The sequence below is a fragment of the Oryctolagus cuniculus genome, chromosome 11, assembly GCF_051225735.1.
Source record: "Oryctolagus cuniculus isolate XC-2025 breed Fujian yellow rabbit chromosome 11, ASM5122573v1, whole genome shotgun sequence".
NCBI classification, from domain to species: domain Eukaryota; kingdom Metazoa; phylum Chordata; class Mammalia; order Lagomorpha; family Leporidae; genus Oryctolagus; species Oryctolagus cuniculus.
Window position 1 is genome coordinate 103,498,483 of NC_142877.1, and position 14,439 is coordinate 103,512,921.

General features: G+C 39.1%; 1 protein-coding gene across 1 annotated transcript in view; it reads left to right on the top strand.

Annotated features, from left to right (window-relative positions):
• NR1H4 (nuclear receptor subfamily 1 group H member 4) overlaps window positions 1-13,892 on the top strand; it is a gene marked incomplete at its 5' end in the record, with an annotated part of 60,578 nt that extends 46,686 nt beyond the window's left edge. The window contains 2 exon segments of the mRNA NM_001082726.1: window positions 11,263-11,376; window positions 13,285-13,892. Coding sequence (NP_001076195.1) covers window positions 11,263-11,376; window positions 13,285-13,523 — 353 coding nt within the window.
• Between the last annotated feature and the right edge of the window lie 547 nt (window positions 13,893-14,439).

The window sequence follows — 14,439 nt, forward strand, 5'->3', positions numbered from 1 at the left end:
AACTTCAAGAACTGAAGTCAAGCATGTGTGTATACTCAGGCTATCTTTTGTTCTGGATGCCCCATATTTCTAGAGTCTGTCTGTAAAATATCAGCCATCTGTAGCAGTCAGAAACAATGGCTCTATTTCTTCTTTTACCAAAGTAAGTACTTTACAAACATCTGGGGTGATTTTTTTTAAGAATTTATTTATTTATCTGACAGGTAGAATTAAAGACAGTAAGAGAGAGAGAGACAGAGAGAGAGGTCTTCTCTCCTTTGGTTCACTCCCTAAATGGCTGCAATGGCTTGGTTCACTCCCTAAATGGCTGCAATGGCTGGAGCTGTGCCGATCTGAAGCCAGGAGTCAGGAGCTTCTTCCCAGTCTCCCATGTGAGTGCAGGGGCCCAAGCACTTGGGCCATCTTCTACTGCTATCCCAGGCTACAGCAGAGAGCTAGACTGGAAGAGGAGCAACAGGGACTAGAACTGGCGCCCATATGGGATGCCGGCACCACAGGTGACAGATTAACCTAGTGCACCACGGCACCAGCACCTGGGGTGTCTTTTTTTCTTTTTTTTGCCTGAAAAATACTTCTAACCAATGGTCAGTTGTACAGACAACTGACAGCCCTAAACTATAAGAATATCCAAGGCTTTCTGACTCATTATTTCACGATACTTTCCCGTATTTCTCAGGTTCATGGCTCATTAACCATCCACCTCTCCCTTGATGAGTCCTCACATGGTTTAGAATCCTATTTCCATTTAACTTCTCCATGTGGTCACCATCCAGTAGCAATGGAAGATCATTTCTATTAGGTCCTATGTTTGTTTATCTGTTCTGTTTATTCATTATCTTGTTTAAAGAAATTTCATGGGGTATTGTTATTGGCCAGGAACAATGGCGATACAAAGATGGATAAAATAGTCATAAGTCTTCATGAATTCATCTTCCAGGGGAAATATATATGAAAAGTAACAATCACAAGACAACATCTGTCTAATTTAAGTTAGAGGTTTGGCTGCTGTGACAGAGACTAAAAATAAGGAGGAATTAACCAAGAGAGAAATTTGTTTCTATCTTGTAACATTCTGGTCATAAAGGGAACAGGGATACTTGGGAGGCTTCACAGTGCCTGGATTGTTGCTCATCTCTCCAGAGTGTTGGCTTCATCCATATGGTCCAAAACAGCTCCTGACAATTTTGGTATATTCAGATTCCAGTTAGCACAGAGGGCAAAAAGGGGAAGAATGGCATACCCTCTCGTAAGGGAATAAAACAGAAGAGGTACATGGAACTTCTACTGAAAATCCATTGACAAGAACCTAAGTCCTGTCTCAAACCTAGACTCAATGCAGTCATGCACCCATCTATAAATGCTGTACTATAGAATGGTAATTATAAACTGGGGATGAGCTCTCCATGGGGGCACTGGCAGTGTGTGGAGACATTCTTGGTTTTCATGACAGGGCAAGAGGCACTACTGGTATCTAGAGGCCAGGGATGCTGCCAAACATCCTGCAATACAGAAGACAACCTCCACAACAAAGAACTATCTGGTCCAAAATGTCAGTAGTGCCACGATTGAGAAGCCCTGCTTTGGAAAGAGGGAACGAGTATTAAGGTGTCCCTAATTAGCAGTGACTTATATGTGATAACTTCTGTAGGAAATATTTGTGATTTACAGAAAAGTAGCACCTTAGAGGAGCTCTTTCCATTCATTTCCTTTTTTTTTTTTTTTTTTTGACAGGCAGAGTGGACAGTGAGAGAGAGAGACAGAGAAAGGTCTTCCTTTGCCGTTGGTTCACCCTCCAATGGCCGCCGCGGCCAGCGCGCTGCGGCCGGCTCACTGCGCTGATCCGATGGCAGGAGCCAGGTACTTATCCTGGTCTCCCATGGGGTGCAGGGCCCAAGCACTTGGGCCATCCTCCACTGCACTCCCGGGCCATAGCAGAGAGCTGGCCTGGAAGAGGGGCAACCGGGACAGAATCCGGCGCCCTGACCGGGACTAGAACCTGGTGTGCCAGCGCCGCAAGGCGGAGGATTAGCCTAGTGAGCCGTGGCGCCAGCCCATTCATTTCTTGAGTTGCCATTCAACAAGCATGAATACAGGAGCTTGCTTTTTGCAAATTTATTATTATTGAGGGCATGAAAATACAAATACTGGTTTTTGTCCTTAAAGAGCTCACTGAAAAGTGAGGAAGGTAGATGAGCAAATAATTCCAAACGACTTTTGGGACGATATGGAAGGTATATGTAAAATGAAATTGAAGCCTAAAGGAATAGCTGCTCTTCTGTGTGAGTCTGGTTGGTGAATCGGAAAGGCTCAGAAGCTTGACAATTGAAACATGGAAAATTGTCAGTTGCAAAAATGGTTGCAAAAGTCTGAGACAGGCATTCTAAGCAGAAGACAGCCATTATAATATTATAATACAAAAATAGCAAGGGTAAGGACAGGGAAGAATGAGAGTACATCCATGTACAGGACTCATAATTGCCACGCTATTTATGAAAATAAAATTTATGAGACTGAAAATGTATCAAGTGCTACATTATTAAGAGCAATAAATGCTGCTAAAGTAATATAATTTAGTTCCTATATAAAAGGGGAGATTTTGTAATATTCTGAGCAGACATGACATGACCTTAACTGTACCATAGAAAGAGCTATCTAGCAGTAATGTGAAGGAAGATTTGTAATATTTGGAACAAGAAGCAGTGAGACCTGTAAAAAGGCTAATGTAATAATTAGGTGAGAAATGATGAGGATTCTTGCAGTTTAAAAATACACAATCAAAAAAAGAAAACCTTGCTTGTAATTTAGTAATTTTCAGAACTTGTGATGCTTCATGTTTCAGAAAAATTCAAGAAAGAAGTTTTTCAGAATATGATCTGTGTAAATAAATATGCAGTCTCTAGTCCACAATAAGATGCTCTACTCAAATATCAGCCACATGGTGTGACAATAAAAACCATCCCAACTCACATGCTGATTCATATTTTAGTATCTATGATGCTTCCATTTATTAATATTTATGAATTTGCTTCTCCCAGTGAATTTTCAGAACATTACCTCTTCCACACATCACATAAAAACTGGATCTTGCAAGATGACCTTTCAGAATAACTTTTTATTTATATGGTAATATAACACATTCTATTTCTATTATACATTTAATTCCAGAGTAATACAACATCTTAAAGTTACTCTGCTTATACCTTCAGAGCTCTTTAAGGAATGTAATGTGAAATTTCATTTCTTGTTTTTCAAATTCATACTCTTTTGTTTGCTATTATTAAATTCCAATTTCATACACAAAGATACTATCTCCTGAGTTGCTTTTACTTAATGAGAGCTACAGTGTTTATTTATGTTAATTAAAGCTTTAGAATATATATCTGACACAATCTGTTGTCTCTACACAATTCAAATGCATCAATAATTTTATTTGTAATGAAGTATTATGATGCAAACTAGGTTTTTAAGCTGGAATTTTTAATAAAAATAGGAATAATCATAGGACCCACAAAATATGATCGTACTAAAATAGGCTTACTAACACTGAATGAGTTTACATTTTAACACTAAGAAAATTAGCAATAATCTCTCATAGAACAAAGCAACTTGCTCTGTTCATTTCAAATATAGATAACCTCTAAAATTTATAGAACGTTTCTTGGTGGACTATTTTGGAACCCACAAGAGACATAACGGAAATATTCACTTAGTAAGTATCTATCAGGATGGTAATGCTCACTTATAAATAGGGATTTTGTTGTGTTTAGCTTTTATGTGCATCATTTTGTTAGCATTCCCAATGGTCCCAATCCATGAGTGTTATGCTTTTATTTTATAGATGGGAAATAAAGGGGCTAGATGAATTGCCCAAGTTCATACAGCTAATTAGCAGAGTGCTAGGAAATGAATGCAGGCATGCTAACTCAAAGCCCAGGCACTCTTTCTATATGTTGCACCTGTCACTCACCAAGGTCTAATGTTTCCCTCACTACCAGCTAGTAGGGATTATAATAGTCCAGTAAAACCCAAAGCCTGCCCTTTGGTGGTGAGCTAAAAGCTGCAGCTAGCTATTTCAAATTGCTTCCAAGTAAATGTTTAAATAAATAAAGACAATGAGGTCAGAAAAAGGAGATATTCTTATTAGAGTGATGAAGTTGTGGCTCATTAGTAGCACCATATGAAAGTATACTGTATGTGGTAGAGGCTACTGTACTTATTTTTCTGTTCTTTAAATATATGTTATTTCACTGCTTTAGCCTTTGCAACTTGCACAAAATGAAAACAATCACAAGTACTAAATTTTCCGAAGAAGCAGATGTAAACTGATTATCAGTTCATATACTGTCTGAAGGAAGGGTTAGAAGTATAAAGAAATAAATGACAGAATGTTTATTTAAGAAATATTTATTAATTAATATTTATTCAATATTTATTTAGAAATAAATGACAGGCAAGCACATTAAAGTCTAGAATCCTTACCATGTCTAGTTTTGCTTTTCAAAAGTGGTCACATGATAATTTTGAGATGGATTGATTTGGGGCTCAAGTTACAGGAAGCAACTTTCTTCAAGTTAAGAGGAAGTGTTGGGATGGGTGTTTGGCTCAGCAGTTCAGATGCTGCTTGGGAAACTCGCACCTCATGCCTGGGTTCATGTTCATGCTCTGCTTCAGATTCAGCTCCCTGGTAATACGCACCCTGGGAGGCAGCAGGTGATGGCCCACGTACTTGGGTTCCTGCCACCATCATGCGAGACCCAGATTGAATTCTGGGTTCCTGGCTTTAGCCTGGCCCAGCTCCAACTGTTGCAGGCATTTGAGGAATGAACCAGTGGATGAAAGACTCTCTCTCTCTCTCTCTCTCTCTCTCTCTCTTTCTTTTGCTCTGCCTTTCAAGTAAATAAAAGCAAATAAATAGATAAAACTCAAAAAAGTAGAAGTATTAAGGAATATAAAAGTTGATATTTCCATTGCCCCTGGGCAGAGCTGGTTGCTTTTTAAGCCTTTTGTGCTTGCTCAGTTTTGGGGCTTCATGTACTTACCTCTTCCTTTACTCTGTATTTGACTCTGTATTGCCTGAGAATTTTGTATTCTCTGTACTATCCCAGTGATGGGACATATTTAGTAAACAAAAATTGGTGAATTTTGTTGAGATGTGTCTATAGTTTGTCAGTTTAGATTCTGGCAACTCGCAAGAACTGGTGAGCCTAATGTGGCCAGCTGATTTTTAGTCACTGAGCCTGATGGACAGTATATTCTTTATTCACTATTTTAAATTAAATGTTTTATAATAAAATTATAATGAAACATTTTATAATTAAATGTTTATAATGAATTTCTAATTTCATGGCAGCTTTTACATAGTGCCAAGAGTATGGCACACCTGACTCTCTGGGCAGAGTTTAGCAATGGAAATAGAGGATACTGTGCAATCTCTTAACATCATAAGAAAGCTTCCATGATCTTAATGGCGTCTTTTGCCCCCATAACATCTCACAGCTACATCACCTCATCACCTTCATCACAACCAACTTGCAAAACACAAGACTGTCTTGCTTAACATTTATTCGTCTTCTACCACATCCTCAGCAAAATGACAAGAGACACAGACATGAATAAGAAGCATCTATGGAGTTCCCTTTATGGGCCAGGAAGCACATCAAGCATCTGCTGTCATAAAATTTGTCTGTTTTAAAATTTTTATTTACTTGAGAGAGAGAGAGAGAGAGAGAGAGAATACTCCCATCTGCTCTTCCACTCCCCAAATGCCCATAATGATTAAAATTAGGCCAGAGAAAAGCCAGGAGCCTGGATTCAATCCAGTTCTCCCACAGGGGTGATGGGAATCCATCTACCTGCTGCCTCGCAGGGTGTATATTAGCAGGAAGCTGGAATCAGGAGCCAGGACTGAGTAACCAGGCACTCCAGAGTGGCATTCAGGCATCCTAACCAGTAGCTTAACTGCTAGGTCAAACGCCTGACCCTTCATAAAATGTATGTGGTAACTCATGCTCCAGTGAGAAGCTAGAGATATGGATTATAATAAATGTAATAGAACTGAACACAGAGAAGGAGGCAGCTAGTTCTGCTTCATTGTGAAAGGGAAAGTGCCACAGGGAATCAAGATTTGAACCTGGTCTTAGAACATGGGTGTTCTAGCCTAATTAAGATCCTGTATTTTAGGGAGAAAAAAAGGAAGACACAAGAAGTTATCTTATTTGTAAGGGGAGCTGTCAATTAGGATACTTTTGGCTGATGCAGGAAATAGTACGGAAATAGCTTAGCCAAAACAAGAAACCCAGAGGAAGGGTGGCAGCAGAATTGGCTACTTCAGGGCTCAGTGCACCACCAGAAACACAGGGTACTCATCTTCCTGCTCTGCTATCCTGGGAGTATTGGCTTTGCCCTCAGGCAGGTTCTCCTGGTCATCTAATGGCAGCAGCAGTTACAGACATCTTATCTAGATAAAACAGCCAATGGAGAGAGGGATGGTCCCTTCCTTAGGATGGGGATATAGGGTTCTTCAAAAGTTCATGAGAAAGGAAATTAAAAGATAAGTTTATTTGGATGCAAAAAGATTTGGAAATCCATGCGTATTAGCAGTCTTTAAAAATGTTATGGGAGGCCGGCACCGCGGCTCACTAGGCTAATCCTCTGCCTGCGGCGCTGGCACCCCGGGTTCTAGTCCCGGTTGGGGCGCCAGATTCTGTCACGGTTGCTCCTCTTCCAGGCCAGCTCTCTGCTGTGGCCCGGGAGTGCAGTGGAGGATGGCCCAGGTCCATGGGCCCTGCACCCGCACCTGGCTCCTGGCTTTGGACTGGCGTGGTGCACCGGCTGCAGCGGTCATTGGAGGGTGAACCAACGGAAAAGGAAGATATTTCTCTCTGTCTCTCTCTCACTGTCCACTCTGCCTGTCAAAAAAAAAAAAAAAAAAAAGTGTTATGGGAAATGCATATTATGAGGAAGCTGTGAATGGACTTCACAAAAATGTTATTTAACTAAATAAACTTAATCGTTTCATCTCATTTTTTCCCCAGGAACTTTTAAAAATACCCTGAATGTTTCTTAGGAGCTTCTCAGGAGGCTCCCCTTTAGTCTCATTGGCCAGAATTCCACTGCTTTTGTCCCTGAAAACACTGCCATCTACATGGGAAATGACACCCACAGTGCCTGGACCACGGGGAAAGGAGTAGGATCTGTCTTCACCATAGACATGGCCATGAGGCAGGGAAGGGGGACTGTCACTAATGAGGAAATGAACTCTCAGATTTAGGGACCTAAAAGAATAGGTGTCACTGATTCATAAGAAAATCATTGTGATTGTGAGAGCATACTTTGAAAGGGAAGCAGAAAACAGACATTGCCTTTTATGCTATGTCAGGGACTTATACCTTAACTTCTAGGTGATGGGGTGGTGCCACTACTAGAAAGATTTCATACTATATAGTTTTAAGAAAATAATATAATTTTTAGGGACATGCTCAATGTATCTTCAGATGGCCAATTGTAATAATTCATGAGGTCTAGAATACCAGGAAAAGTGTATGAATAATGTACATACTTGTATGTAACACACACACACACAATGAAAGACATTTACATTTTAAAACGACTTAAATCAGTACTTACTTTTATGTTAATTCTATCAAATGATTATTCTGTCAAATAATATTTCTGATCATTGAGCAATTAATTATCAATCAATTTATCAATCACAGACCTCTTTTTTCTTTTCTTTTAAAGGAAAGAAAATAAGAAATAGGAGCAAAACAGTTTTTTTAAACTTTTATTTAATAAACATAAATTTCCAAAGTACAGTTTTTGGATTACAGTGGCTCCCCCCCCCCCCCCGTGACGTCCCTCCCACCCGCACCCCTCCCATCTCCTGCTCCCTCTCCCATTCCATTCACATCAAGATTCATTTTCAATTATCTTTATATACAGAAGATCAATTTAGTATATATTAAGTAAAGAATTCAACAGTCTTTTTTACAACCTAACTTTCCGTGGCAGTCTTTGTGGTTTAATTAGAAAATAGCTCCCCCTTGTGACCAAATTCAGCTAATCGGTCACAGCAGCAAAAATGAAGCAAATTTTAAGTCTCCAGGAAGAAGGAGGAAGCAGGAAAACAGGAAAAGGCTGTCCTCTTCAGGATGATATTATTGTTACATTTCTTATGTTAGAAATTGCTGGTTCACAAGCACTTGAAACATTCCCTGTGCTTATACTGGCATAGTCAATTCTGATTGCTAGCTAATTCCAAAAGCACAATTATATTTGATCCACCCTGTGGAAAAAGTGTTTCTTAAAAAGTTCATTGTTTTCTGCATTTTTCTGTATTTACTCTTGGCTTTCACAATACGTACAAGATGAAACCATCCTAATAAGCATTTTAAATTAATTTTCCCCAAAGATTATCAACTACAATTAGATAGGTAATGGAGAGTTGTTGGAGAGTGAGTGGGGATTTAAAAATGAAATGAAATAGGAAATTAGATAGTTAAAGATGATTTCTAAAATTTGGAAATTTTCAAATCAGCTGCCTTGGATAATATCTCTTAATCCTCATGTACTATTTGAAGTAGTGCCATAGTCATGAATTATTTTAGGCAATCACATTTCATGGCCATTTTTTGGAAGACAAAAAAGAATAACTTACCAAGAAACTTCAGGTCTTAGAAAAATACTGAGGCAAATCAGCCAGTAGTTTGCAGAATAATTTTTCAAAAAACCAACATATCTTTGTAGAGATGAAAGTACACAAATGTAATTGAAGACTAAAATGAACGTGTTGATTCAATTATCCTGAATAGCAATAATAGTAGTTAATATCATTTGTTCTAACATTTATAGAGGGCTTACTATGAGCCAGGCATTGTGCTAAGGGCTCTCTATATATTGTCTCATATAATACCATTGTTATCTAATTCACATTTCACCAATAAGAAAACTAAGGCTTAAAGGGTATAAATAATATGTCCATGCTGAAGTCACAGAGTCAAATGGCTCAAACCCACTGGGTCATGAACTCTTATCCACTATATTTGTTGGAAACCAGGATTGGTATCTCCCAGCTCACATCTTCCAATCCCCCGCATTTTAAGTTGTATTTAGTTTGGTCATGGGTAATCAGTTCAATCTGTAACATCTGGGTAAAGGGCAACCTTCCACATGACGTAATCCTCAAGTTGCTCAACAAAGTCCTTGTTGTTAATAGAGCCCACTGGGGTCAATTAGAGAATCAAAAGTCAAAGGGCAGAAGAGTGTGGCATTTTGACAAGTGAGAGAAAGGCCAAGGATTTAATCTGGGAAGAGTCTTCAGATTCTGGTAGGGGCAAGGATTTATACTTTCTGGTACTTTCTGTAGTATGTACTATTAGGTAATAACTGTACTCCCTAGCACATGGAATCAAATTTTACTCTGGTTTGCTTCAGCCACAACTGTGGCTCTAGATGTGGTTTGCGAAGGAATAGAACATTGCTGTTTTCAACTGAATCAATTCTGGGAAACTCATCCTATTCACCCACAAATAACAGCACTATTTCATCCCCTGCCCTCCACCACTATTTTCCTTGATGTCTCAGCCAAAGGCTCTGCTGGATTGGAGTCATAAACAGAACAGGTACCAAGCTGGTATTTATTGAATGAATGGAGGAAATGAAACAAGTGAGTCTTAAATTAGAAGGAGGAATAACCTAGATAAAAGAGAGGGAGGAGAAACCACATAAAAAGGAAAGAACACTATGATGACTTGGCAGGAAATGAGCTTTTAACCTAGTAGTTAGACGCTGGTTAAGACACACACACACTCTACATTGGAGTACCTGGGTGTGATGTCCTGATCTGGCTCCTGATTCCGGCTTCCTGCTAATGAAGACCCTGAGAGGCAGCAGTGATGACTCAAGTAATTGTTCTTTCCATCAACATGGGAGACCTTGATGGAGTTTCTGGTTCTTGGTTGTGGCCATGGCCCAGCGTTGTTTGGGAACCATAAATACGTGAACAAGGCTGGAGGCAGGGCCATGTGATAGAAGAGTAGTGCCTCCTAGTCATAGCTAATAGGACACTGTAGCCCACCGTCTTTGCTTCCATCTCTCACCAGCTATGTGTCTGCATTAATTATATAACGTCTCTGTGTCTACCTCATGAACTGTTGGAAAGATAAAATGAATTATAACATGAGAAGTGTTTAAAACTATGTCTAACACGTAGTGAATAGTACTCAATACAGAAGAACTCCTACTGATATTATCATGAGTTCATGTGTGATGAGATAGGCAGTAGGGTTCTATATTGAAAGGAGGACAATTAAAGCTTTTTGCCAAATATCAGAGTTTTGGAAGCTTTGTAAGAAAAGGGGAGAAAGTGTGTGGTTTGAATTTTAGAAAGGTCGTTCCAGTATATGGACAGAGGATAGAATGAAGGTAACAAAATTGAAGATAGGAAGACCAATGAAGATGCAATTGCAAGTAATCCAGATAAAAAGAGATGGGGAACTAGACTGAGTCAGTGCCACACGCCATAGAGGGGGAGGGAGTAAGCAGGTACAGCCATGATGCTGAACACCTGAATCTAAGCTGTCAGGCCTGGCAGGAGGGTGAGTGAAGTTCCCAATCACTGAGAATGGGAACTCCAAGAAAGGAGTGGACTTAGAGGAAGGCGGGGGAGTTTAGTTCTGTACATGACATCTTTGACTTGGGATAAACTGTCGTGAGTTTAAAGAGAGCAGACAAGTACTCATATCTGATATGCAATAGATAAGTTAGAACCTTTTGATAAGAACACTGGCCAATTTACTAGATGGGGCTGTTTATATTTTTTGTATGAAGAACAACCATTTTTTGTTATTTCCTTAAACTGCTATCTCTGCCTTGATTAAAATATTAGCATTGGAAAGATTAATTAATGCCATCCAGAATGCAGTGAACTTCTGAGATTCTCTTGGCAATCCAAGAGCATTATCCTCCACTGGGAAATAGCAGGGACTGAAATGAAGACACTTGTGAAATCAAAGGCATACACTATTGATTAGACCATCTTGTGAGGATTTTGTTCATTGATCATCTTTGTAGGATCTTGCCTTTGTCTGAGACATAGAGTATGTATGTAGTAATTGCTTAAATGTATGCATAGGGATATAATATTGATGCGTATATATGTAAATGTGTGTATTTATATAAATACATATAAAGCATTTCTAGTTTCAAACTTTTCAGCCACTCAAAAATCTTAAATAACTGCAATTTGTCAACTTTCCCCCATAGGTATTTCTGATGAATATATAACACCTATGTTTAGCTTTTACAAAAGTGTTGGGGAATTGAAAATGACTCAAGAAGAGTATGCACTTCTTACGGCAATTGTTATCCTCTCTCCAGGTAATTTCAGTGTTTCACTTAAATTTCTATGCCAATAGTCTTTTTTCTCAGTTACATAGTCAGTGTTTCTTTCTAGAGCCTGAAAAACAGGAATGTAAAGAAAAAGGAAAATAATTTTACTATTCAAAATGAATTTATTGTAAGCATTTCAGTGTACTTCTTGGTCTTTTTTTTGAAAAAATCACACTCATTTGATAGTTACACATTTAACATCTACTGTCTACCGAACATTGTTCTAGATATTGGAGATACAGCAAGATTATAGCTCACATGGAGTTTACATTATAGTAGGATGAGAAAGATAAGTGAAGGAACAAATGAAAGTGGTTTTTCAGGAGATGGTAAATACTCCAAAATATAAAATATCAGAATATTAGGAAAGGGGATCAGGTGTTCGGCTAAGTGGTTAAGACATCTGTGTCTCATATCAGGGTGTCTGGCTTTGACTCTAGGCAGATTCCTGACCCCAGCGTCCTGATAGTATGCACCCCGGGGGACAGCAGTGATGGCTCAGGTAGTTGGATTCCAGTCTTCCGCATGGAAAACCTGGATTGAGTTCCTGGCTCCTTACTTTGGCCCTGACCCAGTCCCAGCAGGAGCAACATTTGGGGAGTGAACCAGCACATGGCAGCTCTCTGTCTCTCTGCCTCTTTCTCTGTCTCTAAAATAAATGAATGAATTTTTAAAAGAATATAAGTAAAGAAAGTAACGGAAGAATGCTATTTTAATATTTTCCTAGGTGGTTGCATTTGAGCAGGGATTAAATGAAATTTGTACTTTTTCTTTGGTGTTTTTTTTTTTTTTTAATTATTCTAAAGGCAGAGTCACACAGAAACACACACACACACGCACACACACACAGAGAAACAAAGAGAGAGAAATTTTCCATCTGGTGATTCCCTCCCCAAATGGCTGCGACAGCCAGGGCAAGGCCAGCCTGAAGCTCCAATCCAAAACCACCATCTGGGTCTCCTATGAGAGTGGCAGGGGCCTGAGCACTTGGGCTATCATCTGCTGCCTCCTGAAGCACATTAGCAGGAAGCTGGATTGGAAGACAAGCAGCTAGGACTTGACGTGGCGCTCTGATATGGGATGCTGGCATTGTAAGTATCAACTTTACCTGCTGTACCACAATGCCAGCCCTGAAATTACATAGTTCATCAATGAGAACATGCTGTATCTTTTTTCTTTAAAAAATTACATTTTTAAAAAGCCTTTTCTCAAGTCATTAAAAATTATATCGGTACAATTTCTTGTAATGTGTGTATCATATCCCATTGTATGTATAAACACACTTTTATGTAACAATCTTTACTGTATATTATGTATTCAGGATGTTTCCATTTTTTGGCTTTAAATGATATCTAAATGAATGCCTTTGTATAGCTTTTGCCTACATATTTTGGTTTACTTTAATAATAGAGTGATGTCATCTTCATGATTTGTAAAGCTTAATTACAACATAAAAAACCATTTTTACACATGATGTTGAGGCAGAGGCTAGTTATTATGTTTTTTAACTATAAAAATTATGATTAAACACAGACTGTCTGGGAGTATCAACTAAAGTTACTCCTATATGTCCCAGCAATTGCACTCCTGGGATGATACTCACCAGAAAGGACGCCTGGGTTCAACATATGGGTTATCTTTCGGGACTTTGATTGAGAGGGGAACTTTAAGGAGGCTTCTGGGCAGCCTACTCATGATTACATGGGTGTATTTGTGTGTGTGTGTGTGTGTGTGTGTGTGCGCATGCTGCATTTTCCTCAACTCAAACACTTCATTTGGTCATTTCAAGTATACGACACTTATAAACTTATACTTCAAGAAAGTTAACATGGCCAAGATTATACCAAATTAATGCTTTCCCACTTTTTTGTTGTTTTATTTTAAACTTCAAAACAGATAGGCAATACATAAAAGACAGAGAGGCAGTAGAGAAACTTCAGGAGCCACTGCTCGACGTGCTGCAGAAGCTGTGCAAGATTCATCAGCCCGAGAATCCTCAACACTTCGCCTGCCTCCTGGGTCGCCTGACAGAGCTGCGGACGTTCAATCACCACCATGCGGAGATGCTGATGTCCTGGAGGGTCAACGACCACAAGTTCACCCCACTGCTCTGCGAAATCTGGGATGTGCAGTGATGAGCTTCGCGGGACGGGGTCGAGCCCTTTCTCCCTCACAACATGAATCTGATGTCTCACTTTCCTTCATTTCACTTGTACCTGGTTTCCCTCAAGGATCTTGATGAATATTTATGTACTAATTCTGTAACTTCCACAATTCTAAGTGTGGGGGTGAATAGAACTATTTTCTCTACACAGTAGTTTACAAGGCTTCCGGGGCTCCTGCGTTCTAATTGGCCTGCCCTGTTTGCCTGATTAAATTGATTGTTACTTCAAATGTATCTGTTGAACTAGGGAGAACTCTCATTTGGCTCTTTGTCTTACCATGTTGCATATATTTTATTAAAGAATTGTGTTCAATTTTGGTAATAAACAGAGAATAATGGCGACAGGATTCTCTTTGGGAACAAAATTTTACAAATATAGAAACTCATTTCTTTAAATGATGAAAGGAATTCTCCTGAACCACAGGGTGTAATTTATAGAAAGATAAACTTTCACAACATAAATGACACTTTTCTCATCCCTGGAGGAGTTCTAGTTAATATTCATTCATTTGTAATAGCCCTCTGATCATTTCATTTTCTTTGAAGTTCAAAGAGAATTGCACACAGAAAAGCTAATGATTTTCCCATAAAATATTCCCTGAGGCAATCTCTTTCCTGATAGCCAGGCTTTGAGGCAGCATCCACAAATTCAGAGTATGCAGAAAACTAAGAACATTCCCTTTTCCCTTTTAAAAGTGCTCACTGTCGGCTTAGGCGCATACATACAATTAATCATTTTTTTTCATTTGTTTTGTTTTGTTTTTGAAAACACTCCTGCAGCTGGGTGCACAGCTGCTGTATCCTTCCCCCAAAGCAGGAATTAGCTCATTTCTTTCCTTCATTGTTATATTGTTGCATTCTTTCCCTTTTATCCTCTGGTGACTATA